Source organism: Eublepharis macularius, chromosome 2 (genome assembly GCF_028583425.1).
Source record: "Eublepharis macularius isolate TG4126 chromosome 2, MPM_Emac_v1.0, whole genome shotgun sequence".
Classification (NCBI taxonomy): Eukaryota; Metazoa; Chordata; class Lepidosauria; order Squamata; family Eublepharidae; genus Eublepharis; species Eublepharis macularius.
Window position 1 is genome coordinate 21,365,658 of NC_072791.1, and position 26,314 is coordinate 21,391,971.

At 43.9% G+C, this 26,314-nt stretch overlaps 1 protein-coding gene across 2 annotated transcripts in view; it reads right to left on the reverse strand.

Moving 5' to 3' along the window:
* Window positions 1–2,173: 2,173 nt before the first annotated feature.
* TNFAIP2 (TNF alpha induced protein 2) overlaps window positions 2,174–26,314 on the reverse strand; it is a 32,302-nt gene continuing 8,161 nt past the window's right edge. The window contains exons 2-12 of one of the 2 annotated variants that reach the window (XM_054972691.1): window positions 23,390–23,736; window positions 22,233–22,860; window positions 18,396–18,510; window positions 16,668–16,790; window positions 15,394–15,494; window positions 15,201–15,299; window positions 12,456–12,582; window positions 11,594–11,716; window positions 10,254–10,409; window positions 6,010–6,131; window positions 2,174–4,359 (exon numbers count right to left, since the gene is read on the reverse strand). In XM_054972691.1, the coding sequence (XP_054828666.1) occupies window positions 4,218–4,359; window positions 6,010–6,131; window positions 10,254–10,409; window positions 11,594–11,716; window positions 12,456–12,582; window positions 15,201–15,299; window positions 15,394–15,494; window positions 16,668–16,790; window positions 18,396–18,510; window positions 22,233–22,860; window positions 23,390–23,594 (1,941 nt within the window). In that variant the 5' untranslated portion in view covers window positions 23,595–23,736 and the 3' untranslated portion in view covers window positions 2,174–4,217. Of the gene's footprint in view, window positions 4,360–6,009; window positions 6,132–10,253; window positions 10,410–11,593; window positions 11,717–12,455; window positions 12,583–15,200; window positions 15,300–15,393; window positions 15,495–16,667; window positions 16,791–18,395; window positions 18,511–22,232; window positions 22,861–23,389; window positions 23,781–26,314 lie in introns of both variants that reach the window. The other variant, XM_054972690.1, reaches the window with a different exon arrangement.

The following is a 26,314-nucleotide window of genomic DNA, read 5'->3' on the forward strand; positions in this document are numbered from 1 at the left end:
TATTTTCATCACATGAATCTGATTTGGACCATTGAGCATCAAGCTGGGGACCTTCATTTGAATCCCAAGTTCACATCAGTAACAGGAAACAGATGGACGAAACCACAAAAGTCTCATTTTTAAAAATGTGTGTGACTTAATGTGAAAAAAAGAATAAAAAGATCCCAACCACAAAAAAGAACGTAAAAACTTTTATTCAGCCATAACACCTGCAAAACGACAACGTGTGTCCTTGAGCTAGATGCTGTACAAAAACTTTTAAAACTTGCTGTTCCCATCTTTTAAAAAATCTTAAATGAGTCATAACAAATATATAAAACAAATATATAAAGGGGAAATGTATAAAAATAAAAAGGGATACACTTTCCCCACATTTTGTTTCTGTTTATTGTTGTTATTATTATTAATTATTACAATGTTATGATTTATTTCTGTGTTCACTGTAAAGTTTGAGGCCAGCGCTTGCTTTGAGAAAAGCTTCAAGGGAAGATTCTCTTATAGAGATGCAGAGGGAACAAAATAGGGCATTTCAAGGAATAAAACAGGGCAGTTCTATAGAAAAGAATGTGTAAACCAAGAATGCAATCCAAAGCCAGATCATCCCCTGACATTTTTAGTGGTACACAAAACGTCAAATGAATGAACCTCTTTGATGAAAGGATTGCAGCGCTTGTCATATTGGATAAGTGTTTGGCTATGGAATAGCTGAGGATACGATACAATGAAAACAAAACTTAATGAAAAACAGAAATGAATAAAGTGAAATACAACATCCAAGTGTTTTAACTATCCATTCTAAGCAAAGTCACACACCCTTCTAAACCCATTAACTTGACTGGATTTGGAAGGGTCTAATTCTCTTTAGGATTGTCCTGTGAAACCTCAGTCTCATGAGCTCTTCAGACTAGCCCAGTTCTCACGTCGCCTTGTACTGATGGATTTTTAAGAAGTTTTTGTTTGGCAGCCAAGATATCCAGAACACCAGTCCATGGTAATTGCAAGAGTCTGTTGGGTGGATGCAACGCAGAGTTAATCTGAGGCTGTGCTTTTGAAATGGCTTGCTGCCAGAATCCCAAGGGATAGGAGCTTGAAATCCCCAGTTTGGGGGAAATGCTCATTTTGTATCCTGTCCAGGGGAATAAAAATGTGAAATCCCCAGTTTTTCAGCAATGCTAATTTCCTTTTCGGATCACTGTCTGCTAAAATCCACTAAATATCAATCACCAGTGGCAAGCCATCTCGGAATTTCTGAGGATGAGTTCTGGGAGTATGACAAAATTATTATACAGGGGGCCTCATCAAGCCATCTGTGAACAACAGAATATGGTGTTTTCCTGTGTTCCTCCCCATGTCTGCAGCCTCTTCTACCACCACTCCCCAGTTCCAAGATTGTTGGACCGAAGAGAGGATAACAACAACATTCGATTTATATATCGCCCTTCAGGACATCTTAATGCCCAGTCAGAGCGGTTTACAAAGTATGTTATTATTATCCCCTCAATAATCACCCTGTGAGGTGGGTGGGGCTGAGAGAGCTCTGAGAGAGCCGTGACTGACCCAAGGTTACCCAGCTGGCTTCAAGAGGAAGAGTGGAGTCAAACCCGGTTCTCCAGATTAGAGTCCCATGCTCTTAACCACTACACAAAGTTGGCTCTATTGGGGGGAGGGGGGGAAGGGGACTCAAATAGTACAGCCCTCCAGTTTACATTTTTTACTATTGTGTGATGGAGAGTTTCCTTGAGGCTTATAAGACATCCTATTCCTTTTAAAAACTTTCTTTAGGCCGGCTCTCTGCAGAGATCTCCCTGATATAATCATTACCAAGGTCCATCCAGCCATAATGGATTATATGCCTCCATATCCATACCAAAACTTCCCTCAGATCCTGTAGAAAACTTTGGTGAGGAAACTGTCAATAGGTCCCCTTCCAGGCAAGTTGAAACCAGTCACTGTAATTATACCCAGGGCTTTTTTTCAGCTGTTACGCAGTAGAATGGAGGTCCGGAACCTCTTGAAAATGGTCACATGGCTGGTGGCCCCGCCCCCTGATCTCCAGACAGGGGGGAGTTTAGATTGCTTTCCGCACCACTCAGCGGTGCAGAGGGCAATCTAAACTCTCCTCTGTCTGGAGATCAGGGGGCGGGGCCACCAGCCATGTGACCATTTTCTCCGAGGGCAACCCACTGAGTTCCACCTATGTTGTAATGGTTGTAATGGCATCCACAGTGGAAAAAAAGCCCTGATTATACCTATTGTTACGTTGGATTTTGGTACAGGGTCCATACAATAATCTTGTTCCTGGAGATATTTGCGGCAAATTTTGGAATGTGTTTAAATGTTTGGCTAAAACATTGTGTGCAGTTATGTACTGTCATGCTTCTGACTTATGACCCTATGAATTAATGACCTCCAGAATGTCCTGTCATCCACAGCTTCGCTCAGGTCTTGCAAACTGAAGGCCGCATCTTCCTTTATTGAGTCAGCATTAGATCACTGTCTCTTCCCATGACTGTAAATGAAGATATTAATTAATTTATAGCCTTTTGTTTCATAGCCAAGTTTCATGGAAGAAGGGGGAGAAGGGAGCTTGATGACTTTCTTTGGTGTCTCATAATGTCCCTGGAAGCATCTCTACAAGATTGGTACAGCCCAAGATACTTTGATGCCCCCAGTAGCATCCCTAAATAGCTTCCTCTGCTAGTAAAAATATAATCATGAAGTAAAATCTATGTTGTAATGGCATCCACAGTTGGTTGCATCAATTTGCCTAATTGTAGGGAGTGCCTTGAGGCAAAAAAGTGTATAACCATATTCAAACATCATCTTTCCCCCCCTCTGCTGCCCTGCTTCTAGAGTCCAACATACCCATGAAAAGTGTGGTAGAACCTCCGTTGATATCTCTTCCTGCTTTAAATTTGTCCCCCCACACCAATAAAATCCAGCTCTTTAAAGGCATTGGGGAGGGGAGGGGGGAAGCTGTCCAAAGCAGCAAATCAGTTATTTCTTAAGCATTTATTAAGAAAACGTATTTCTTATAGAAAAGCATCTTATTTATTTAAGGCACCTCTCCAGAAGAACTCAGTGAGGAGACTCAACAACAACAATTTGAACTAGAAAACAACAGTAAAAAATGGGTATCAAAACACTGGCCCGATCTGAAAAGCGGAAATCAAAGGAGAGGATATTTACTAACTTCATTTATACTGCACCTTCCTCCCCATTTGGGACCTCAAAGTGGATTACGCTGTTCTCCTCCATTTCATCCTCACAAAAGTAGGTGAGGCTGAGAGAGAATGAGTGACTGGCCTGAGGTCACCAGCAAGGTTCTATGGTAGGGTGTGGATTCGAACCTGGGTCTCCTACATTTTAGTCCAACACTCTAATCACTGCACCCCACTGGAGTAGAGGGCATGTTCACATTCTGCAGTTGTTCTAGAGAGAAGCGTATTGTTTTTTTCCTCCAAGCAGCTCAAGAAGTCTAATCCCACTGATGTCCTCAGAGACTGAGGCCAAGATTACCCAGCAATATTCCACGGTTGGGGATATGAACCCAACTCAGTAACCCACTACATCACGTCATCTCTCCCTCACTACATTGCACCATCTCTCCAAAGCTGCTCAGCCAAACCCTGTTCTCTGCTAATATATGCTGGGGAGTAAGACCATTTCATAGCTGCTTGTCTACAGTTTAGGAGGGCTTTCTCCCAACGAAGAAGCCCCAGAACATTTCCGCTAGAACATCTCAGCAAATGTGCATCCAAAAACGCTATTCACATGCGCCTCCGATTGTCCCTCTAATATAAACAAAGGCATCTCCCCCCCCCGAGAAATCTTATGCAGCCATTGAGATTCTTCTGAAAGTGCTTTAACAAACCATATAAAATGAAGGAGTCTTATAGCATCATATCTGTACCAGATATATGAGAGGTTTGCCTCCATTTCCTAGATGGGAAAACTGAGGCAGTAGAGGAAATGTTCAAAACCTCCCAGGAGGTGGATGGAACTCTTAAAACTGCTGTTTCAGGAAATCAGTCACAAGGTCTCAGTTCCATCCCAGGTTTTTTCTAGGGGGCATTAAAGGACAAGTGCCTCTTCCCCTGAACGGTGGCAACTTGAAAAAGTTCCCAGAGCAGAGTTTGGAACCGCCTATGCAGTTGCTTGAATGCAGGCCTCCCTGAACGGCAACGCTGTGGTATAGAAGTGTTTCTCGGCCAAGTCTAGGAAGGCTTGATGGTTGAGAACAAGGGTGTGGGAGGGAGCACTACACTCAAGCGGATGTCCAGCACACTCAAGATGCTTTTGCTGTCGCTGCTGGATAAGTTGCCCTTGAAGTACAAGATGGCTGCCAGATGCTTCTTGCTGTGAATGTAGAAAAACATTAAGTGTCAGAAACAGGGAAAGAGAAAGAGAGGACAGACGACAAACTGAAGAATGAAAACCTTGCTCTGAACAAATTGCTCAGATTAATAATAACAGTAAAATTCGATTTATATATTGCCCTTCAGCATAACTTAACACCCCCTCAGAGTGGTTTACAAAGTATGTTGTTATCCCCGCAAAAACAAGCACCCTGTGAGGTGGGTGGATTGCCTTTGAGATGAAAGGGACGTTCAACACAAGCAGGAATATTGATCTCCAGCCCAGGAGAGATGTGCAATATGTGAGCAGCTGTTTAAATGAAATTTTAAACTGATGTTTTTATCTTTTTATGCTACCCTGGTTGATTTTATATCTTTTGTTTGTAATCTGCTCTGAGCCTGCTTGTGGGGTAAGCGGAATATAAATCTAATTAAATTAATAAATATCCGAGAGTTCCTACATGGGTCTCCCAGCTGTAAAAGCAACACAGAGAGAGGCCAGGAACCGGAAAGGCAGGGACTGTAAATGTTATGGTAATTAGTTGTACTAAGGAATCAGCATTGTTATTGTTAAGAAAAGGTAATGATAAGATGGGGTAATAATGGAATGAGTTTTTTATTTTTTTAAGATGAGTAGAAATAGGTTTGAATTCTGCACGTTGTTTATTTGAAAATATATATGCTAAACATTTTAAATTATTATTCTAATATCTTTAAAGGTTATGATTTTTGTACTCTGTACTTTAATAATCCTTGTAGCTTTATATTTGTTTTTCTTGTCCCCTTCCCTCTTTTTTCTGTATTCCCTTTTTGTTATAATAAAATAAAATATTAAAAAAACTGCTAGTCTATGAGGTCTAGTAGTAATAATTTGGGGATATCTCCATCACTCTGTGAATTGTAAGGGCCCAGCCTGGGGGTGATCCCTGGGAAAGGACCTCAGCAGGGTATAATGCTGTAGAGCCCACCCTACAAAGCAACCGTTTTCTCATGGGGAACTGTTCTCTGCCATCTGGAGATCAGTAGTAACTCTGGGAGATGCCAACAGTTCATATGGGGAAAGCCTGTTCTATTCCAGTAAAGCTCTTTGCCACTTCGAAGCTAGAACTTGTTTGGCTGTGTTTTCTTGTTCTGCCACTCTGGTGCAGAAGGAAGTAAAAAGTATTGTGCAACAACAGGAAATGTGTGGTTGTGGGGGAGGACTTGCATGTTGCCACCTGCCGCTTGAGACACTGCTGGATGACAAGCATGTGATTCCACCAGCAATCCTGGCTGCACGCTGTCAAGATCTCCAGGCCAGATGGAGCAGCCAGGCTGTGCCATGTGTCAAGTGAGATAGATGAGGGTGCATTGAACCTGGGACTGTGGGTCAATGGTAGAGCATCTGCTCGGCATGCAGAAGGACCCAGGTTCAACCCCCAGTTGTAATGATCAGAGAGTGGGTGATGTGAACTATCTCAACTCTGCTTACAAGAGACTGGGGAGCACCTTTTACTCAGAGGAGACAAGATGGACCTAGATGGACCAATGATCTGACTCATTCAACAGAAGCGTTGTGCGTTCTGCGAGTGACGAACTTGCATAACCATTCCATTGCAGACACACTGCTTTAGCGTTGCCAAGAAACTCGACAAATCGTTTTTTCCCCCACCTGATATCGGGGTATTTACTGGCAAGCCCACCAACTTCGACCATGATGGCATTTGTATCTTGAAGCTTGATGATTTCAGCCAGGCTTGGGAGCACGGGGGCTAGCCATTTGGCCTTTGATCCCTAGCAAGGGAGAAATAAAAAAGAGAAATTGTATCCGATCATCCATCATAAAGATTATAAATCCTTCCATCTACATGCTGAAGGGATGCCCTAAATGTAGAATCACAGGATGAAAAAGAGCAGAAGACTTTGCCTCTTGTTGTTAATAATAGTTATTATTTTTGATGTATTGTTGAAGGCTTTCACGGCCTTCGATGAATGTATCATCCACAAACCTTCGATGAATGTATCATCCACAAACCGGAACCATACACTGGGTTTGTGGGGTGCTGATTCTAGAGCTGTTTTTTCAAAATGTTCCATGTAGAAGTTTGCTATAACTGGGCTGAGTGGATGATACATTCATCATTTGGAGCCATGGGGAGGAAGAATTGAGGGAGTTTTTGAATCATCTCAACAACATCCACCTGAACATACAATTCACAATGGAGAAAGAAAGTGAGGGAAAACTCTCATTCCTGGATACCTTGGTCATCTGCAAAGCAAACTTTCAGTTAGGTCACAAGGTCTACAGGAAACCAACTCACACTGATCGGTACTTACACAAAAACTCCAATCACCACCCCCGACAGAAAAGAGGCATAATGAAAACATTAGTGGATCGTGCAAGACGGATATGTGAGCCGCGCTTTCTCAATGAGGAAATTAATCATCTAAACCACGCACTTCAGGCAAATGGCTACTCCAGAAATGAAATCCGAAGAGCAATCAAACCCAGGATGAATCAAACAACCAAGGAAAAACAGTCACCTACAGGAAAAGTGTTTTTGCCATATATCAAAGGAATTACTGATCAGATGGGAAAGCTTATGGAAAAGCATAACCTTCAAGCAGTATTCAGACCCACCCGAAAAATACAACAGATGCTACGATCAGCAAAAGACAGCAGAGACCCCCTCACCTCTGCAGGAGTATACCGTATACCCTGCAGCTGTGGACAAGTTTACATCGGGACCACAAAGCGTAGCATCCAGACAAGAATAAAAGAACATGAAAGACACTGCAGACTTGGACAGCCTGAAAAATCAGCAGTGGCTGAACATAGCCTAACTCAAACAGGGCACAGTATCTTATTCCAGGACACCAAAATACTGGACAACACTTCCAACTACTTTGTCAGACTGCACAGGGAAGCCATTGAAATTCACAAGCATAAGCAAAACTTCAACAGGAAAGAAGAAACCTTAAGAATGAACAGAGCATGGGCTCCAGTTCTGAAAAACACCAGGCCAACAAAACACTCCACACCCGACAATAGCCCTGCAGAGAAGATTAGCACATCAAGCACCAATCCATATGCAAAAGAACCTCCTCAGGATACAGTGAAGCCTCCCGCCATTAGCATTCCACACCCTGGGAAACTCTTACAGAATGACTCAGCTCAACCCCACCCCTCCTGAGTAGATACAAATGACCTACATCTTTTCCACACTGTGACACTGAGAGATCTCTGTCTTTTGGTGCTACACCTCTGAAGATGCCAGCCACAGCTGCTGGCGAAACGTCAGGAACTACAATGCCAAGACCACGGCAATACAGCCCGGAAAACCCCCAACAACCATAGTTATTATTTTTATTAATAATAACAAATGACAAATGATTTAATAATAATTGAATATTTAGAATATCTTGAATAACATCATCTTTGCATAATGTTTAACTATGATGAAAGATGAAAATAACCATGGCATACCAAATAGGGAACGTTGTTTTAAAGCAGTGTTTTTGTTATAAGCCATTTACGTTAGATTTTTTTAGAAATCTGGCTAAATTATACCCCTCTCCAGGTAAAATATCCAGACAAAATTTCACACTGCCGACTTTTTATAATAAACAGGGTTTTCGGGCATTATGATGACAGAATATGAAAAAAACCAACATGCAGTAGCTATTGTATCTGTCTAATTTTTTAATATCCTTTTCAGTCTCCCTTCACTACTCCAGCTCTTGGCACTGTCAAAATGCTTATTTTCAACATTTGGATTTTTATCTCATATATCTTTAGGCCCCTGCCATATATGACAAAGAGATAGAAACCGGGCTTTTTTTCTGGGAAAAGTGTTGGTGGAACTCAGTGGGTTGCCCTCGGAGAAAATGTTCACACGGCTGGTGGCCCCGCCCCCTGATCTCCAGACAGAGGAGAGTTTAGATTGCCCTTCGCGCCACATGGCGTGGAGGGCAATCTAAACTCCCCTCTGTCTGGAGATCAGGGGGCGGGGCCACCAGCCATGTGACCATTTTCAAGAGGTTCCGGAACTCCGTTCCCCCGCATTCCAGCTGAAACAAAGCCCTGGTTAGAAATCTACACTTTGAAATTACAGCTTCACAGGTTTAAAGAAGAAGCCGTAACTATATGGACAAAAAGTACACCTCTGGCATTGTCTATAATCCAATTACTCTTCCCAGAAAGCTGAGTACAGAACTGAGAATTCTAGTTTGCCAAAACATCTAGAAAATGAAGGAAAATTTTAGGGGAGTTTGTGTTCAAGACATATTGGACATAATCCATTGGCAATGCATCCCGCATATGCCTTATTAAGCCAAAAATGAAAATATAAAACATAGAATAATACAAAGTACATTCATGTTCCATTTTTGTGTGTGTGTGAAGAAGACTTTAGTGAGCTAAATAATAAACTGTCAGCAAAATTCTATCCTTCTGTAAGCAGAATCCCTCTTTCCTCATTGGCAGTTAATAGGCTGAGTATACCCATTGTGACATACTCAGCCAATAGCTGTGAGAAGCCCATTGGGATGATGTGAACTATCTACTGACATCCAACAGGCCACTCTCTGACAGGGCTGGGCACACAGGGATACCTTTGCTTGGAGCATGTATAACATACATGCCAAGGCCTTTGGGGAAAAGCGGCTCAATGGATGCGACTCTGGCTGCTTCCATTCAGATGTTTCTCTTTGCCTTTGCTTTTCCATCACTTTTGGGAAGGAGTGAATATTTAACGGTGTTCTCCATAAAATATCTTAAATAATAAAAGAGAACAACATTGTTCTCTAATCGTCAACTGTCCACATCTTCTCCGACTTCAAACACAGTGTACACTAGTTACCGTATATCCTCAAGCACAGTGTACTGGTTGATCTTTACTACAGTCTTTTTGGAAAGGGGAGTAAGCTGTCTGGAAAGGAAACTTTGCATCTTCAAAGGTCCCTCCCAAATTGGCACTCTTTTCCTTCCATCAGGCACTCACGGCTGCCATTTTCCCTATTATGCCACATGAGCAAAAAAAATCACTAAACTGCTACAGCAATTGCCATTTTTTAAAAAAAACCCTCTGGTAATGCGGCAGGGAAAAAAGCCGAGGAAATGGTTGCTGGCAGCGGCAAGTGTGCAAAAAACCCTTGTGTGAAAGCTTCATTATCAATGTGAATGTGTCTGCATTTGCAGCAGTAGTGAATACAAAATGGCAATACCGGTGTACAGGTCTTTTGAATTCTCCTCCATTGTAGCCTGATCCTATGCAGCAATATCCAAAAATCTCACTGTTCTCCAAAGGACTTTCTCCTAACTAAATGTGCATCATATTGAAACCATATACATATGAATACAACTTAGCACCTTAACACTGCTTGCAAATGCTGTCTGCATTAGCCAAGTGAAGTGTTCATTTCTCATACGGAGGGCCAAAACAGATGTGATGGAGATCACAAGTCTCTGCCAGGCTATAATTGGTACATTGCACTCATGTAGCCACAAGTTGCATTGGGTCCATGCAACAAAGGGAAGAAGGGGTTTAACCCTTCAACCGCTACTCAGTTTCACTGAGCTTCATGAGCTGGGATTAATACTTTAAAGGGAAAAGGACTGGTTTTTAGAAGACACTTCTTTTCCCCCTTTAAAACATGATAAAAGTGTATCTGCATCTGACGAAGAGAACTGTGATTCTCGAAAGCTTATGCTACAATAAAGTTGGTTAGTCTTAAAGGTGCTACTGGACTCTTTTTGATAAAAGTGTAGGAACCTTATTTTTGACTAGTGAACCAATCAAGCTTGCGGGGTTGTCCCCTCTTCCCTTGCCATGAGGCCTCAATCCAGCCTGTAGCAGCATGTTTCATAGACATAATTTTGCTTCTGAAAAGCACTTGGTGAGCAATTCAACTTACATTTTCTGTGCAAAAAGTGTGCAATATGGAGGCATTGTTTTGGATGACCTTCGACAAATTGTTTTGCTGTTCTGCAGATTTCAAGCTGACTTTCTTCTTTACAAGCCGGGAAATGTGTTCACGGACCAAGTGGAGGTGAATTTTCTCCATGATGGCCTAAATAAGACAAGGAATTAGTCTTTTGCGATTAGATGGGGAGAAAAAAAATCAGAGTTATAATCAGAAAAGTCAGAGTCGTTGAGAGAATACCTCCTATTGTATGTTCCCCCTCACGCACCAAAATCTTTTAGTGTGGCTCTGCTCTGTGTTCCTTTTTCAGATGTTATATTGTGCAGCAGGACTTCTGCAGTAGTGGCAGCCATTTTGTGGGGCCTGAACGAAGTCTATCTTGTTCCCATTCTGAAGAGTTTCTAACAGCAGGTGAAGACACTTTTACTTCCCTTAAGGGAGACTTGACATATTTTTACTGGACTGTCATGTCACTCTTATTATTGCAACTATATAGGCTCCAACTACATGTTACACAGTTCTCCACTGCCTGGGTCAGCCATGGGAACTGTCAGACGCACGATTGCTCATTCCCAGGCATGTAGCATCCGGTTTAGATTGGAAATGAGGCACATGAGGAGAAGCAGCGACTTCCCCTTCCTTTCACTTCCTTGATCTGAAGAGGCTTCAAGGGAAATGCCTCTTTGAGGGTAACTTTGTGTAGCTTTATCAGTACACACAGAACATGCAACAGGGAAATTGTGCCCCCAGGCCTATTTCAGATCAGGAACATATGAATAACAATAACAACTGTCCTTATATACTGCTCTTCTAGATAGATTAGTGCCCCACTCAGAGCGGCGAACAAAGTCACTGTTATTATTTTCTCCACAATACAGCTGGGGAGCTGGGCTGAGAGGAGTGGCTTACGCAAGGCCCCAGAGAGAAAGCTAAAGCTCCTTTTCCTCATTCACCATGCTTGGAAATGGGCCCTGCTGCCAGGGAATTGAGTTAGAGGTGGGAATTCTCAAGCCCATGAGGAGCATGTGGACTCAGAGAGGACAGAAGGGGGAAAGTAATGTGAATTTAGGCCTGAAGACAATTTTTAGAGCATTGAAAAAGACTTTAAAGAGGAATTGTTTCTCCTGGGGTGTTTCTCTCTGTAAACAGGTTTTGGGAGTCATTTCAGAAATCTGAAAAACCTGCTTGACCCGCATCAATGAATTTTGTGTAATCATCATGGAAAATAGAGCCCTTCTCAAAGCATTTTAAACCTACTGCCTGTCCCTAAAATCCTCCCACTGAAAGCACAGATGTCTTCGTTCTTAGGATTGGTCACTGGTTTAGTTTACCTGTCGAAAAGACTCTTTAAGGGTCTGGAATGTTGACAAGTGGTGGCTGGTGGAGGCTAGGATTTCATTCATAATGTCAGTGCAGGAGAGCCACGTCTTCTGGGTAAATTTCTTAAAAAGAGGCTAATAGATGTAAGAGAGACACAGAGAGAGACTAGTTAATTTCAATGGACTTTGAATGCCGCTTACGATTGTACGTACTCCCATAACAGCCAGACTAGTTTAGTGGCTAGACTTGAATGGGGAAACTCCAGGTTCAAACCCCCACCCAACCCTGAATCTGGCTTGGTAACCTGTGGCCAGCCAGGCCCTCCTGCCCAGGGCTTTTTTCTGGGAAAAGAGGTGGTGGAACTCAGAGGTGGAACTCAGGACCGCACAATGACGTCACTTTGGGTCAGGTGGAACAAGGGGGGAGTTTTTTTTAAGTTTAAATCGCCCTCAGTGAAAATGGTCACATGGTCGGTGGCCCCGCCCCCTGATCTCCAGACAGAGGGGAGTTTAGATCGCCCTCCGTGCCGCTTGGCACAGAGGTCAATATAAACTCCCCTCTGTCTGGAGATCAGGGGGCGGGGCCACTGGCCATGTGACCATTTTCAAGAGGAGCCGGAATTCCGTTCCACCGCGTTCCAGCTGAAAAAAACCCTGCTCCTGCCTATTCAATGTCACAGGGTTGTTTCCCGGATAAAAATGATAAGGAGACTTGTTACTGCCACCCAGAGAGCCATAGCGGAAGGGTAAGATAAAGAAGTCATAGCAAGTGGGGTCATTCCACCAATCCACCTCCTCCTGGGCTTCCATGTGATAGAGAGGAGGAGAAAACAAAAGCCACAGAGGGTGGCGTGACAAACAAGCAGACGCTTACCTGCAATTCCTGAAACAAGCCCTGAAGCAGCACATCGAAGCCTGCGCTTTGAATGTCACTAAGTACAGTAAAAATCTGTTGCTTGACATCCTCCAGACCTGGTGTCGTGCTATCTTCAGTGTGGGTTCTGCAAGGAGGAAACAGGAGAGGATATGAGTTGTTCCACATTTAGTTGAAGAATGCCTTATCTCTGCATGTGAGGCTGCTTTTTAAAAATGAAATGCCACCATGACTACAACATAACAGTGATAGCGAATACACAAAGCTGCTGCATCCTGCTGAGTCAAACCTTTGGTCTACTGGCCAAGGACTGGCTTTAGCTCTGTAGCATTCACCTAGCCAGGTTATTGAAGGACCTTTGACAAGGGGATGCTTGCTGGGGATTGAACCAAGGACCAAGCTGGGGAAAGCAGCTGCTCTGCCATAGCAGTATGCGCCCGTTTGACGTTAAAAACATTGATCTAGATATTTCTAGCTTGCCTTTCCTCCTGAGACCTCAAGGCAGGTTCTCTACGCTTCTATTTTACCAACAGAACAATCCTCTAGGGCTGGGAAAGTCATCCTGAGTAGAAAAGACTTGAACTTGGGTTTCTTAAGTCTAAGGGCCAAGCTACAAGTGACGAATGACACAGGTTGGACACTTGTCAGCTTCCCTCAAGTTTTGATGGGAAATGTAGGCAGCTTGGCGGAATGTTGGACAAGTGACAGTTGAAAAGTCCATTGGACAGCAGTCGGAGAGCCAAGGTGCAAGACCAGGACTCCTACATTTCCCATTAAAACTTGAGGGAAGCTGACAAGTGTCCAACCTGTGTCATTCATCACTTGTAGCTTGGCCCTCAGTTCAACATTCTAGCTACTACACTGCACAGGTTCTGACATGTGCCAAGTGCTTTATGTACAATTTCCTCTCCCCTACACTGTCTCATTCTTCCTGAGGTCTAATGGCTGAGATGAGATCTGAATTGAGGCCATTGCAGGAGATGCTCTTAGTTTAGAGTTGCCAACCTATGGGTGCGGCCTGGAAATCACAGAATCATAGAATTGGAAGGTACCTCCAGGGTTATCTAGTCCAACCCCCTGCACAATGCAGGAAATTCATAACTACCTTCCTCCTGGAATTACAACTGATCTCTAGACTACAGAGATCAGTTCCCCTGGAGGAAATGGCAGCTTTAGAGGGTGGACTGTATGGTATCACCACTGAGGTCCCTCCCTTCCCCAAACCCTGCCCTCTCCAGTCTTCCCCCCCAAATCTCTAGGAATTTCCCAAGCTGGGGCTGGCAACCTCAGCCCTCCTAAAACATGATCTGACAGAGGTGGCTGTAACTGCAGCAGCATATAATTTACTCTGGAAGACATTTTAGCGGCAGCCGGACTTTAATGTTCTAGCACAGTGAACGGGCAGGCAAGTGAGTGAGCCCTGAGGTATGGGTTGTGGCAAAAGGGATGTAGGTCAGTTCGCCAGTGAGTTTGTGGCTGAAGTGAGAAAATTTTATATTCTGGGTTGAATTGGAATGCTCTGCTTAGCTAACAACAGCATTTTTTTCCAGCACAAAGACCACTTTCCTGTTGAACTTCCCTTTTTTGCCCCTGAGGAGACTCTAAGCACAGCTTCCTCGGCTAATACATAATCATATGGAATGAAGAGCAGAAATATTTTTTTAAGTAGGAGGAAAAACAATGTAGCTAAGCCATACAGGATTTTAAAAATTATTGTACATTCAGAGACTTGCATAGTATGTATGTATATATATATATGTATGTATGTATGTATGTATGTATGTATGTATGTATGTATGTATGTATGTATTTGGATATCCTGTTCTTCTTCTGAAGTACTCAGGGTAACACACACGGAGCTGTCCTATTTTTTTCTTCTTCACAACAACTCTATGAGGTGGTTTTTATTGAGAATGGATGACTGGCCAAAAGTAATTCAGTGAAATTCATGACTGTGAGGTAAAAGACCTTTATTTACTGGACCACATTGGCTTTTGCTAGCAAGAGGTCCCAGGATTTTAAGGCAGAAGCAGTGGCCGGTATTCCTCAGAAGGAAAGTTATTCAGTTGTTATGGAATGGTGTTTCAGTTTCACTAATCTGGCCGTCGCTTGTAATGTCACTGTATGAATAACAGCACTGGAAAAACTTTTGCCTGCTGGGAAATCAGACTGCACCCTTTGCCAGGGCTCAGCCACCGTTTATTACTTAAAGAGCCCAACTATGTCTACGTTCAGAGCAAGAGAGCAACAGAGAAACCGTATAAGAAAGCCCATTTGTCTAAATGAAACTTGACAACTCTACTGATAATTGGCACGCTGATTCATAATCCATAAAGTTTCTGCAGCCCAAACACTTGCTGTTGCGCTTTGTTAGGAAGCGGCAGACACAAGGTCTCACAAGTAGGAATAAATATACACAGGGGCACCCTGTATGACTGTCTCCTTGTACCAACCTGTTCATGGTTAAGACTTGGAATTACTGGCAACTGTTCATCTCTATAATTTCTCTGTCAGGCATCTCTAAGAAACCCTGTAGCTGCATAAAAATCTTTGCTTGCCATTCCCTTCACGTACTGGTTAGCCCATGGTTCAAACCTTCTCTCTACTCTGAACTCATTAGGTTCTTTCAGCCTCCCCCCCTCCCATTTACAACAGTGGCTAATGATAGGGTGTATAAGGTGCTTTGACCCTTGAAAGCAATATATAAATGCTAAGCGTTGGTCAAAACTATGGCTCCATTCTTACCGAAAACTCAAACAGTTGTTAATATTTGCAATGACATTTGCCTCAAAATATCGGTGCTGTCTGTTCTCCTTAATGAAGCGTTCCAGTTCCTTCTTGTAGCTGCAGAGACATCAGAGAAAGAACGATCAGAACATTCGCCTGGGAAGGGGAGCTTGCAAAGCTTGCAAATTTACCCAAGAGCTTGCCATCCCACCTTTGCAGAAAGGTCAAGAACTCCGCCAAAAGCAGTGGTGAGATCTGTTTGCCCAGGTCTGGTGTAATGTCCTTTGCTCGCTTTTGTCCTCCGTACACAGCCTAAAGCACAAAAACATCACGGTGTGACTCTTCAGTAATATCCTAGGATCTACCGTTTATGTGTCTCATGGCCATGATACTCCACTGCTGCTCCCCAACCACCCTAGCTTGTAATTAAAACAAAATTCCTAACTTTTCATGAATTGTACTGCCTCAAACAACTTGTCACTGTTATTTGCATTCCAAACATTGTGGCCCCAGCTTCGGGCATGCTTAGTCCTACTGGTTGCGATCAGGGCTTTTTTTCAGCTGAAACACAGTGGAACGGAGTTCCGGAACCTTCTTGAAAATGATCACATGGCTGGTGGCCCCACCCCCTGATCTCCAGATAGAAGGGAGTTTAGATTGCCCTCCGCGACGGCAATCTAAACTCCCCTCTGTCTGGAGATCAGGGGGCGGGGCCACCAGCCATGTGACCATTTTTGCCGAGGGCAACCCACTGAGTTCCACCACCTCTTTTCCCAGAAAAAAAGCCCTGGGTGCGATGATACAAACACTTTCAATTCCTGAGTTCTCCTGTTAAAAAGATCTCAGGTTGCGAGTTTTGAGGAAGACTCTTCCCTCCCAGAGATCTCCTGGATACCTGAAGGTCCGACTGGAGGATGCTGAACTAGAAGTACAGCCTTGGTACAAGGCAGCTTTCAAATGTTCATTTCTGACTTGCGAGCAACAGGACTTCTTGGCTATGACTGGGTAATGTTACCAGAATCGTCATGTATTAACTTGAAATAATTTTGAAGTTTGAGTTGGATTATAACAACATCTTGTGTACAAAGAAGAGAAGGTTCTGAAGGGGGCAGCAAGCTCTAATTAGACAGGACTGTAGGGGGAGTACCTGCTTTCTAAGAAGGGGTTTTCTTCCTTGTCTGTCTGCAGAATGCTACTCTCAGGGTAACCTCCTCCTCCTTCTCAGAACTCTATAGAACTCTCTTAACTAGCAAGGCAACCAATTTATTCTCTTCTCTTTCCTATTCAGTTTGTTAATTCTATTAATAAAGCTTTTGTTACTCTGATTCAGTTCAGTATCCTGACGGCTGCATAGGCACTCTGCCAACAGTCTGAAGCCAAGTCTTTCAGTTCCACAAATCCAGACCCCAGATACATCTCCCTGGTCTGACTACTGAGGGCTAGGGACTTTTAAAAAATGAGACACTAATATATATTGTTTATTACCTGGATGGCATCTATTGGCAGCTCACTGTGAAAATGACCATCCAGTTTCTCTGGCTCCCTGCCTTGTGTCCACCTTGTGACTTCCATTTCCAAGCATCTGGCCAGGCAGCGCTTAAGAGACTCCTTGACAGAGTAAGAAGAAAAACAGAAGTAATCAGCTGGAGTTACAGGGCAATAAATCTGTGATGCCATCAACCAGTCCAGAACCCATCTATTAACTTAACATTGAGACAAACTGGAACTAGATCAGAAGAATGCTATAAAGACACAGTCTGGAAAACAAGTCCTATGAGGAAGGAACGATATGGAGAACAGAAGACCAAGAAGGGACATGATATCGCTCTTTGAATACCTGAAGGGCTATCACGTGGAACAGAGCGAAGACTTGGGTTTTCATCCACCAAAAGATTTCCATGGATGGAGATTTCCATCAATGGAACTAGCCCCTCCTCCTGCATCCCCAAATGCCCCCCTGAAATGCCACTCCTGGGGATAGGGGACCCCCAAAGAACAGTATGAAGTAGAAGTCAGAGATATATGGTTGGATATACAGGTATCAGAGATCAACATCTGGAGAGGAATCAGGTTCCGGCGGCAAAGGCTCCGGAGTATTCGTTTCCGTCTCCCGGTCCTGTATCTCCATCTCCTGAGGATCCTCCCATCTATCCTCTCAGCAGTCCCTTTCACAAATCAGGAAAGTCAGTTCATCTTTGAGGAAAAGCTGCCTGTTCCTCCATTCCATCCATGGTGGATCTATGATCTGAGGTTCCAGGCAACAGATAAGCCTAGACTTGTTGGGCTTAAGTTACAGGACAGCAGATTCTGGCTGAACATTAGGAGAAAATTCCTAACAATAAGAGTGGTTTGACAATGGAACCAATTTCCGGGGGAGGTCTAGCAGGGCACTCAGCGCTACAGAAGTTTCTTAATTCTTACATTACAAACTTATTCATATGCTTCATTCAAAATATTCAATGGATCAGTATTTCAGATAACAACAACAACATTTGATTTATATACCACCTTTCAGGACAACCCCCACTCAGCAGTTTACAAAGTGTGTTATTATTATCCTCACAACAATCACCCTGTGAGGCAGGTGAGGCTAAGAGAGCTCCAAGATAGCTGTGACTGACCCAAGGTCACCCAGCTAGCTTCAAGTGGAAGAGTGGAGAATCAAACCCGGTTCTCCAGATTAGAGCCCTGCCACACTTAACCACTACACCAAACCGGTCTTCTATAGAGAGTGAAACAAAAGAGCCAGTGTGATGTTGTAGTGAAAAACCTGGGCCATTTCCACACAGCTTACCTCTGCCCGTAATGACCCGGTAGATTGTGCAAAAAACACGGAAGATCGTGTTTTCTCACGCGAGATTTGCGTGACATGACGTTGCGCAAATCTCACGTGAGAAAATGCGATCTTCTGCGGGTTTTGCGTGATCTACCGGGTTGTTACGGGCAGAGGTAAGCCGTGTGGAAACGGCCCTGGACTGGGAGACCTGAGTTCAGTTCCCCACTCAGCCATTGAAATATACTTGGATGACCGTGGGGCCTGTACACTCTCTCTCAGCTGTGCCTACCTCACAGGGTTTTTGTGAGGAGAAAAGGAGAAAGATGGAGGCAATGTCTGTAAAGAAAGAGAACAATTAAATTGTAAAATTAATAAGGAAAAAAGATTGGTATAGATGATCAGATTCTTCTTAACGGCAAGAACAATTATTCTCTCACCGACTCATTGATTAGGTAAGTCTCTTCAAGATGCTTGATCTGTCTTGATGGCAAAAGGCTTCCTAGGTTGGCTTCTTCCAGCTCTTTCTCTAAAACAGGATGTTTTTTGATTTCGCTGGGGGACAAAAATGAAAAAAAAAGCACCTATTAGCCAGTTCAGTTCAGAGGGCCCATTGACCCAAATCCTTCTTCAGATTTCCAAACAAACTGAATGAAAAGCAGATGTGAAAGGAGGACAACCAGGAACATGAGAGAATACTTGGATGCAATTTGACCACCACCTGGGACTCCTAGCCAATTTTAAATAAATTTATTTCAGGCTTGTTCACGGCATTAAAGAGACAACACAGACAAGTTTCATAGTGGAAATTCAAATATGGTAAGTTTTTTGTATGGGCTGGTGAAGGAGTGGGGGAAAGTGGGATTTAAAAGTCATTTTTCCAGACAGCTGCCAGAAACTGCTCAACTACTTGAGGCACCAAGGGCAAGTTTTTTTTAAAAAAACACCATTTTAAAATGTTTTGAAATACCTACCTCTTGCTATTGTTCTGCTTGCAAAACCAGTCACTGAAGTAAGCCACAAATGGCAAACAATCCAGTGAAACAGGAAGGGGGGTTCCTTCATGTCTCCATTTTCTAACAATTCGTATAAAACTAACATGGGACTACAATCTTGCCCCCCTGAAGTAAGACCTATATAACTCAGGGTCAAAACAGATGATACCAGAGGATCAGATTTCCAGTGTGCTACTTATTGTTAAACAACAGCAGTGCGGAAGGTGTGTGTGGGAACTGAGTTGGATTGGGACCATGGGCGAGAAGGGTTTAACCTTTTCAGTTGTGCCATTTCCAGACCTCAAATTTCTCCCTGAAGCTACAGAAAAGAGCAAGAGTCCAGTAGCACCTATAAGACTAACAAAATTTGTGGTAGGGTATGAGTTTTCGTGAGCCACAGTTTACTTCTTCAAATCACAAAATGTTGTTAGTCTTATAGGTGCTACTGCTCTTTTCTACTGCTACAGACAGACTAACATGGCTTCCCATCTTGATCTATCTTCCTGAAGCTGCTCTTTACCCTGTTGGGAGAAACTTTCTGGCAACATTCCAGAATGTTCCATCTGGGCTAGTAGTAATTCTGGTCTGTATGTTTTATCTGTCTGAGGCTGGAAACTAAGGCTTCCAGCCTTCAGATGGGGCCTGGTTTCCTGGCATTACAACTGATCCCCAGACTACAGAGATACGATCCCCTGGAGAAAATGACAACGTCAGTGGGTGGACTCTATGACATCACATCCCTTCTGAATTCCCTCCCCAAACTCTGCCTTCTCCAGGCTCCACGCCCAAGTCTCCAGGAATTTCTGAAGACAGACTTGGTAACCCTACTGGAAATAGCAAGGGGAAAGAGCACAAGGACATGGGCTGGTCATGGCTGGTGCCTCCAACAGATGGCTGAAGAGGAGGAGCATCAAGGGCGCATGTTAGGGCTCTGCGGCAACCCACCGGGGCATGCATTGAGGGCTGGTGGGAATTAGGGACCATCCACGAACATTTCGTGGAGCGGGTTTTCCCAGGATCCTCAACATCTTTCCAGAGTTGGCCCATGCTATCAGGGGCTACGCTTATGGGGGAAGGTGTACCCCTGAGTTGGTGGGGCTAGAGTGAAGGCAGCACCTGGGGTGGTGGACCCATGGTCGGGGATGGCCTTAATGGCTGTGTTATTGCAGAGTTGGGGGAGGCTAGGGCTGGAGGAGGACTGAGCCACTGAGCATCAGGATAATGCTTTGGAACTTGCCTGGCTGTAATAAAATTCTGTGGGTTGGCTGGAAGCACCATCTCCTGTCTGTTCTTTGGAGGTGCGCCTGCATGGAGGGGCTTTCGCTGCCTGGTCTGCTGCAAACTCTGATGCTGTTGGCCCCACGAGGCCCACTGCCCTCAACAGCCACACCCACTGGGGCTACAAACACCCCCCATTTTTTCTTTAATAGCTGATCTGGATTGGGACCATTGGGGGGGGGGAGTTCAGTCTTCCCTCCACACCATTTTCTTGGTGTGAAATAATCCCATGGGGCTAAATAAATGAGCAAGTCTTGAGGACGATCCTGGACTTTTGCCCCAGTAGAGCAAATAATACCTCTATAGGGGTCAATTCAGGTAAAAAGAAAAACTGAATAGGAAGGACTTAAACTCCTGTCATCCCATGCAACAGTCCCGATCTGAACTGTAGACCCCCATTCTGGCTGTCTGAAAGAGAAAGAAGTGAGGGGAGGACCATACATGGAAGTCCCAGAACTTCCGCTCACATGGCTTCCTTTCCCTGTGCCATGGCCCTGATCCAAAAGAACTGCCCGCCCTACCTAGCTGCTATTTAACAAAAAGCACACGGAAGAGCTAATCGTAGATTCTGGAGCATCTTATCATTTTTGACCTTTTCAACAAACAGAATGACACCCGACTCGCAGCGCCTGGCCCCTGCAATTCAATGTCCTCTGCAAAGGGTAATGCCGTTTCTGACTTTTGGAAGTGCTGAATGGTTGAACTTTCAGAGTTCATTCTGGGATTCTCTTTAGAAAATGATTATTTCATTGGCTATCCGTTCCTACAGCAACTGATTTTAGGGATCATTCAAATGTGGGTTTCTCCCTAGTTGCATTCGGAAGCGTTGGGAGATCCATGCCAATCAATTTTTTTAAATGTCTAAATCTGCTCTTAATTGCATTATAAAATTGTGCTGCAGCTTCACATTTGTCACCAGATCCCACTCAAGCTAACAAACCAGTTCTTATTTTAAAAACAAAACAAAAAGCAGAAGTGTGGATTCCAAACAGCCTTTTGCATAAGAGGAAGCAAGGGGAAGAGGCTGCTGGATTTGTTTCTCACCTGCAGCTCTTTTTAAATTTTATTGTTCATTGGTATTGAGTGCAGAATTTGTGTTTGCTTGGTGCAGAATGTTGACCTGGTTAGTGGAGCAACAACGAAAGGGAAAAGATGAACTGATAGCGCTCTCCAAAAACAAATAATTAGATAGCTATCTAATTTGGCTGGTGATGGAAAACCCTGCCTATGTATTATGCAGTACACATTTTGAGGTGTCTATTGTTTTCATTGGCTATTGTTGCCGTGTTAGCTGCCTTGAGTCATAAGATATACGGCAGGATATAAATATGTTAAATAAATAAACCACCTTGATCAAGTTTTCATGCAAAGTGTGAGTGTCTGAAATAAAGAAATGTGCAAGACCAATTGCTAGAGGCAGCATAGTGTAATGATTAGAGGGCTGGACCAGGATCTAAGAAAATAAGGTTCGAGTTCCTGGTTTGCTGTGGAAGCTCACTGGAGACCGTTGGACCAGTCACTCTCTCTCAACCTAACCTACTTCAAAGCAGAGTTTCCATCCAGTGGCTGGCACCCAGCAGGAGACAGGGGCAAATGCAGACTTTCCAGTGAAACCATAGAGTTTCTGGTGAATCCTAGAGTATCGTGTCAATGAATGATAACACCTCCAGCATACCCTGGAAGTGACATCATGCCATCACTTCAACACTGATTTATGAGGCATTACGCCCCATCGTCCTACCAAGTGGCAGAGGTTGGGGGTTGCTGCCCTACTTCAAAGGGCTGCTGTCGTGAAGATAAAATGGAGGAGGGGAGAAAATATTGTTAGCCATTCTGGTTCCCAACTGGGGGGGGGGAAGTGGGGTATAAATGTCTAAATACTTTGAATAAATGTTCTGCATCCAGGCGATAATTTAAAATGGAGATGAAAATGATGTTGTGAACCACTTTGGGTTCGGATGAGAAGAAAAGTGGGGTATAAATACTTAAATGAAGAATACTTACTTTGGATAAATGTTCTGCACCCAGGTGAGCAGGAGGGTGTTGTCCCTGCTGCCCAGTTCAAACTGAGCAATTGCCTCCAGCTGGGAGGAGAAACACTGGTAGTAACACTCCGCATAAATGCAGCACACGTGAAAGTCCTTGGAGTAATGCGGCTTAATATGTTGCACCACCGTGATGAGATCGTCTTTCATCGTCTTTCCCATGTGCAGGAAGCTGTGAGCAGCTGCAGAGAGGCCTTCGACACCATCGAAAGAAGGCACTTGCATTCGGTCAGCAACACACTCTTGGATTGTTTTCTTCCAGTCCTCCTTCCATTTTCTGGGCCGGGAACTCAGAACTTTCCCCGGTACCTTTTCTAAGGCGTCTCTCTCGTCCTCCTTCACTTGCTCTGCGATTGCTCTCACAGTGTTCTGAAGTAACTCTGGATTAGTGAGTGCTATTCGGATAGAAGTCTTTATGATGCCAAGGGCCTCGTGCTTCAAAAAGTCATACAGTTCTTTGATCTCACTCTGATCTACCCCTTTTCTTTCTTCACTCGTCTCGTCGTAAGGCTCCTTCTCTAGCATAAGGAGATGTTGACCGGCTTCAAATAACCTTTTGTCATCAATGAGCTCTCTGATTTTGTCAACTGGCAAAACAAAATGAAAATATTGTATTCAACAGGTTAACATTTAATAACGATAATTCACCTCCACACCATCTATTCACTGGAAAGGACACCATGTTGTTTTGCATGGTGCAAAACACAAGCAGCTCTTTAACTGGCACCCCAATGACAAGCTAGTTTCTAATTCCAGGGAGCTCTAATGCTTTGAATCTCAGCAGTACCACTCTATGTGGCAAAATGGAGCATGACAAAGAGACACAAGGCTGCCGCTGAAAACTGCAGCCCAGTGTCAAGCTCTCCTTTCCCCTTTCATAGCATTCAGTACTGCTTAGACCATATTTCTGTGTTATTTTCCCTGCCCTTATTCCTTAGCATTGGCTGCTGCTAGAGGGAGTTTGAAAATGTATGAGGTAATAGCCTTGGGACATATGGAAAGCCGTAATAAATATTACAGAGGAAAGTCAACACAGAGCTTCCGTTTTCAGAAGCAACCCACACATTTAAGTGTAATTCTGCTCCTCCATAGCATATGCTGATAGTTAAACTGTACCTGTGATAGGTTTGCTTTCTTCCTGTTTACAGTCTTTATTTTTAGGTGTTTTTTCAGGTCTTCCATCTGGAACGTGAAAGATACCAACTAATTTCCCTCGGATTCCTTTAAGTTTGTTTTTCGCAGGCTCTGAGGTGCCTTTCCCATTGATTTCTGAGGGACAGCTTCCTAGGGCAGGAGCCTCTCTGTGGTTCCGAGTTTTCATGTCGTCTTTGGGTGGAGCCTCTTCTGCCGATGATTCGATTGACACGGTGTCAGATTCGGACTCAGAGGATGTTGAGGGCTTCGGGGCAGTCTTGCTTTCCGTCCCACAATCGTTATTGCCTGGGCTCTGTTTGATAGGACTTCTGTGGAAAAAGGGAATCGCTTTTATCATCTTCCTTCTTTGAGCCTGCAAATTACATTAAGAAGTTGTCAGGCTCTGGGACTCACATTAAAAAAACAAATAGTCAAATAATCTAGCAGCCAAATGTGACATTGAGGAGGAAAGGTTAATCTCCTAAAGTTGCCTCAATTGACTGTGAAAGGAAGAACATTTTCATACAGAAGCTAAGATAATCATTCCAAGCATTCCGATGGTACATTTCAAAGAATTAACAAACTCCACACATATTATTACATTTTCATGTAAGGGTTAGAATTCTGGGCTAGGACAGGGTTGCCAACCTCCAGGTGCGGCCTGAAGTTCTCCTCGAATTACAACTATGTCCAGACTCAGTTCCCCTAGAGAAAATGGTAGCTGTGGAGGGTGGACTCAGTGGCATAACACCCCCCTGTGGTCTCTCCCCTCCTCACACCACGCCCTCCCCAGGAATTTCTTAACCATTGGCTAGGATCTAGGAGACCCAGATTCGAATCCACACTCAGCCATGGAAATTCACTGGATGACTTTGATCCTGTCTCTCTGTCAGCTTAACCTACCTCACAAGGTGTTACTCTGAGAATAAAATGGAGGAGGGGAGAACAATTTTGTAAGCCATTTTGGGTCCCCATTGGGAAGAAGCGTGAGGTACGTACATACGTACAAACAAACAAACAAACTTTAGTGATACAACAGCCCTTTCAGGTTGGCTAGTACTATTAATAATAATAATAATAACATTCGATTTATATACTATTAACTTCTTTGTTATACTTGTATTCTGCTCTGTCATCAAGACCATGGGATTGGTCTATGTATTTTGTTTTTATTTTACTTCATTTAGACCCCACCTTTCTCCCTACTGGGACCCAAAGCAGTTTACGTCATTCTCTGCTCCTTTGCTTTTTCCTCACAACAATCCTGCGAGGTAGGTTAGGCTGAGAGTGTGTGATTGGCTGAAGGTCACCCAGAAAGCTTCCATGGCAGAGTGGGAACTCTTACCTGGTTTCCCAGATCCTAGCCCATCATTCTAGCTTCCCTCATCTAAGTAGTCTACTCCAAACACAAAACACAAAATTTAGGTGTTCATCTAGTTATATATGGTTTCCAGGTAGTCTTTCCAACCTAAAAGACACCATTATTCATATTTTTGGGGAGGGAGGGGGAGGCAGGATTCAATGAGAGACTTTGGTGTGAAATTGCCAAATTAGAATTTATTTACCTCAAATTTAAGGCAGTTTATCAATATAAGTAAGCAAGTGTTATTCAATTCCCTTAGCATTCAGCCAAGGCCAAGGCGTTAGCTCCCGTCTCCGGAGTGCAATTGCCAAATTAGAATTTATGAAGCAAGCTTGAACCTATGTTCCCTTCACAGATGGGAAACTGGCAAAGCAATGCTAGGAAGACGGTCTTATCACCATTTGCAGCTGACAGTGTTTGATCACTGTGCTTGTTACAAAAAGGTCACATCCTGGACTTCTGGGTTTATGGCCTTTTGAGTCCACTGTTTTTCAGATGCTTATATATCTGCCAAAGGAGGACGGCCAAGCATGTGATTAAATGGGCTCTAGTTCACAAAATCTGACTATGCCACATTAAGTCTGTTTGTCACAAGAAGCGCTGCTGTTGTTGTTGCTGCCACGAACTAGTATGACTGCCCTTGAGGAACAAAAGAGCAGATTCACCCTCTCAACTTTCTCAACAAAACACCCTGTGATGCGGGTGGGGCTGAGAGAGCTCTGAGAGAGCTGTGACTGACCAAAGGTCACCCAGCTGGCTTCAAGTGGAGGAGTGGGGAATCAAACCCACTTCTCCAGATTAGAGTCCTGCCACTCTTAACCACTACACCAAACTGGGCCTCAATAAGAACATATACACATGCAAACACAGATAACCAGGGGTCATTTCGTAGAAAAAGACCTGGAGGGACTCATTAGCATAACTCATTAGCATATGCCACATCCCTTGACATCACCACAAATGTGTTATTAGCATAACTGATTTGCATATGCCACACCCCCTGACATCACCTATCCTGGCTGTTTTGGACCCAATCCTGGCCATTCAGGACCGGAATTGGGCCCAAAATGGCAAAAAGGGGCTGAAAATGGCCACTGCTGAGCAGGATCAGGCCACTGCTGAGCGGGAGCATGATCCACCACCCGTCAGAGGCCCGATCTGGGCCATTTCGGCCCCAATTCAGGCCGAAACGGGCTCAAAATGGCCGAGAGTCAGGTGGGCAGGGCCACCTGACATGTGACCTCTTTGGGGAACTGCCGGAACTGCATTCCTGCACATTTTCCCTCAAAATGAGACCTGCACATAACACCAAAACCAGGGGGAAAGCCAATAACAGTTATTGGAGGTATGGCAGAAACAAAGCAAAAGTCTTCTCCTGCTAGTGGAAGATGACAATAGAAGGAGACATTCTAGCACTCTCCATTTCATTCTCACCTATGCTTCACCCTCACAACAACAACCCTACAAGGTAGGTTAGGCTGAGAGTTACTGGCCCAAGGCCACCCACCCACTTTCCTTGGCAGAGTGAGGATTTGCACCCAGGT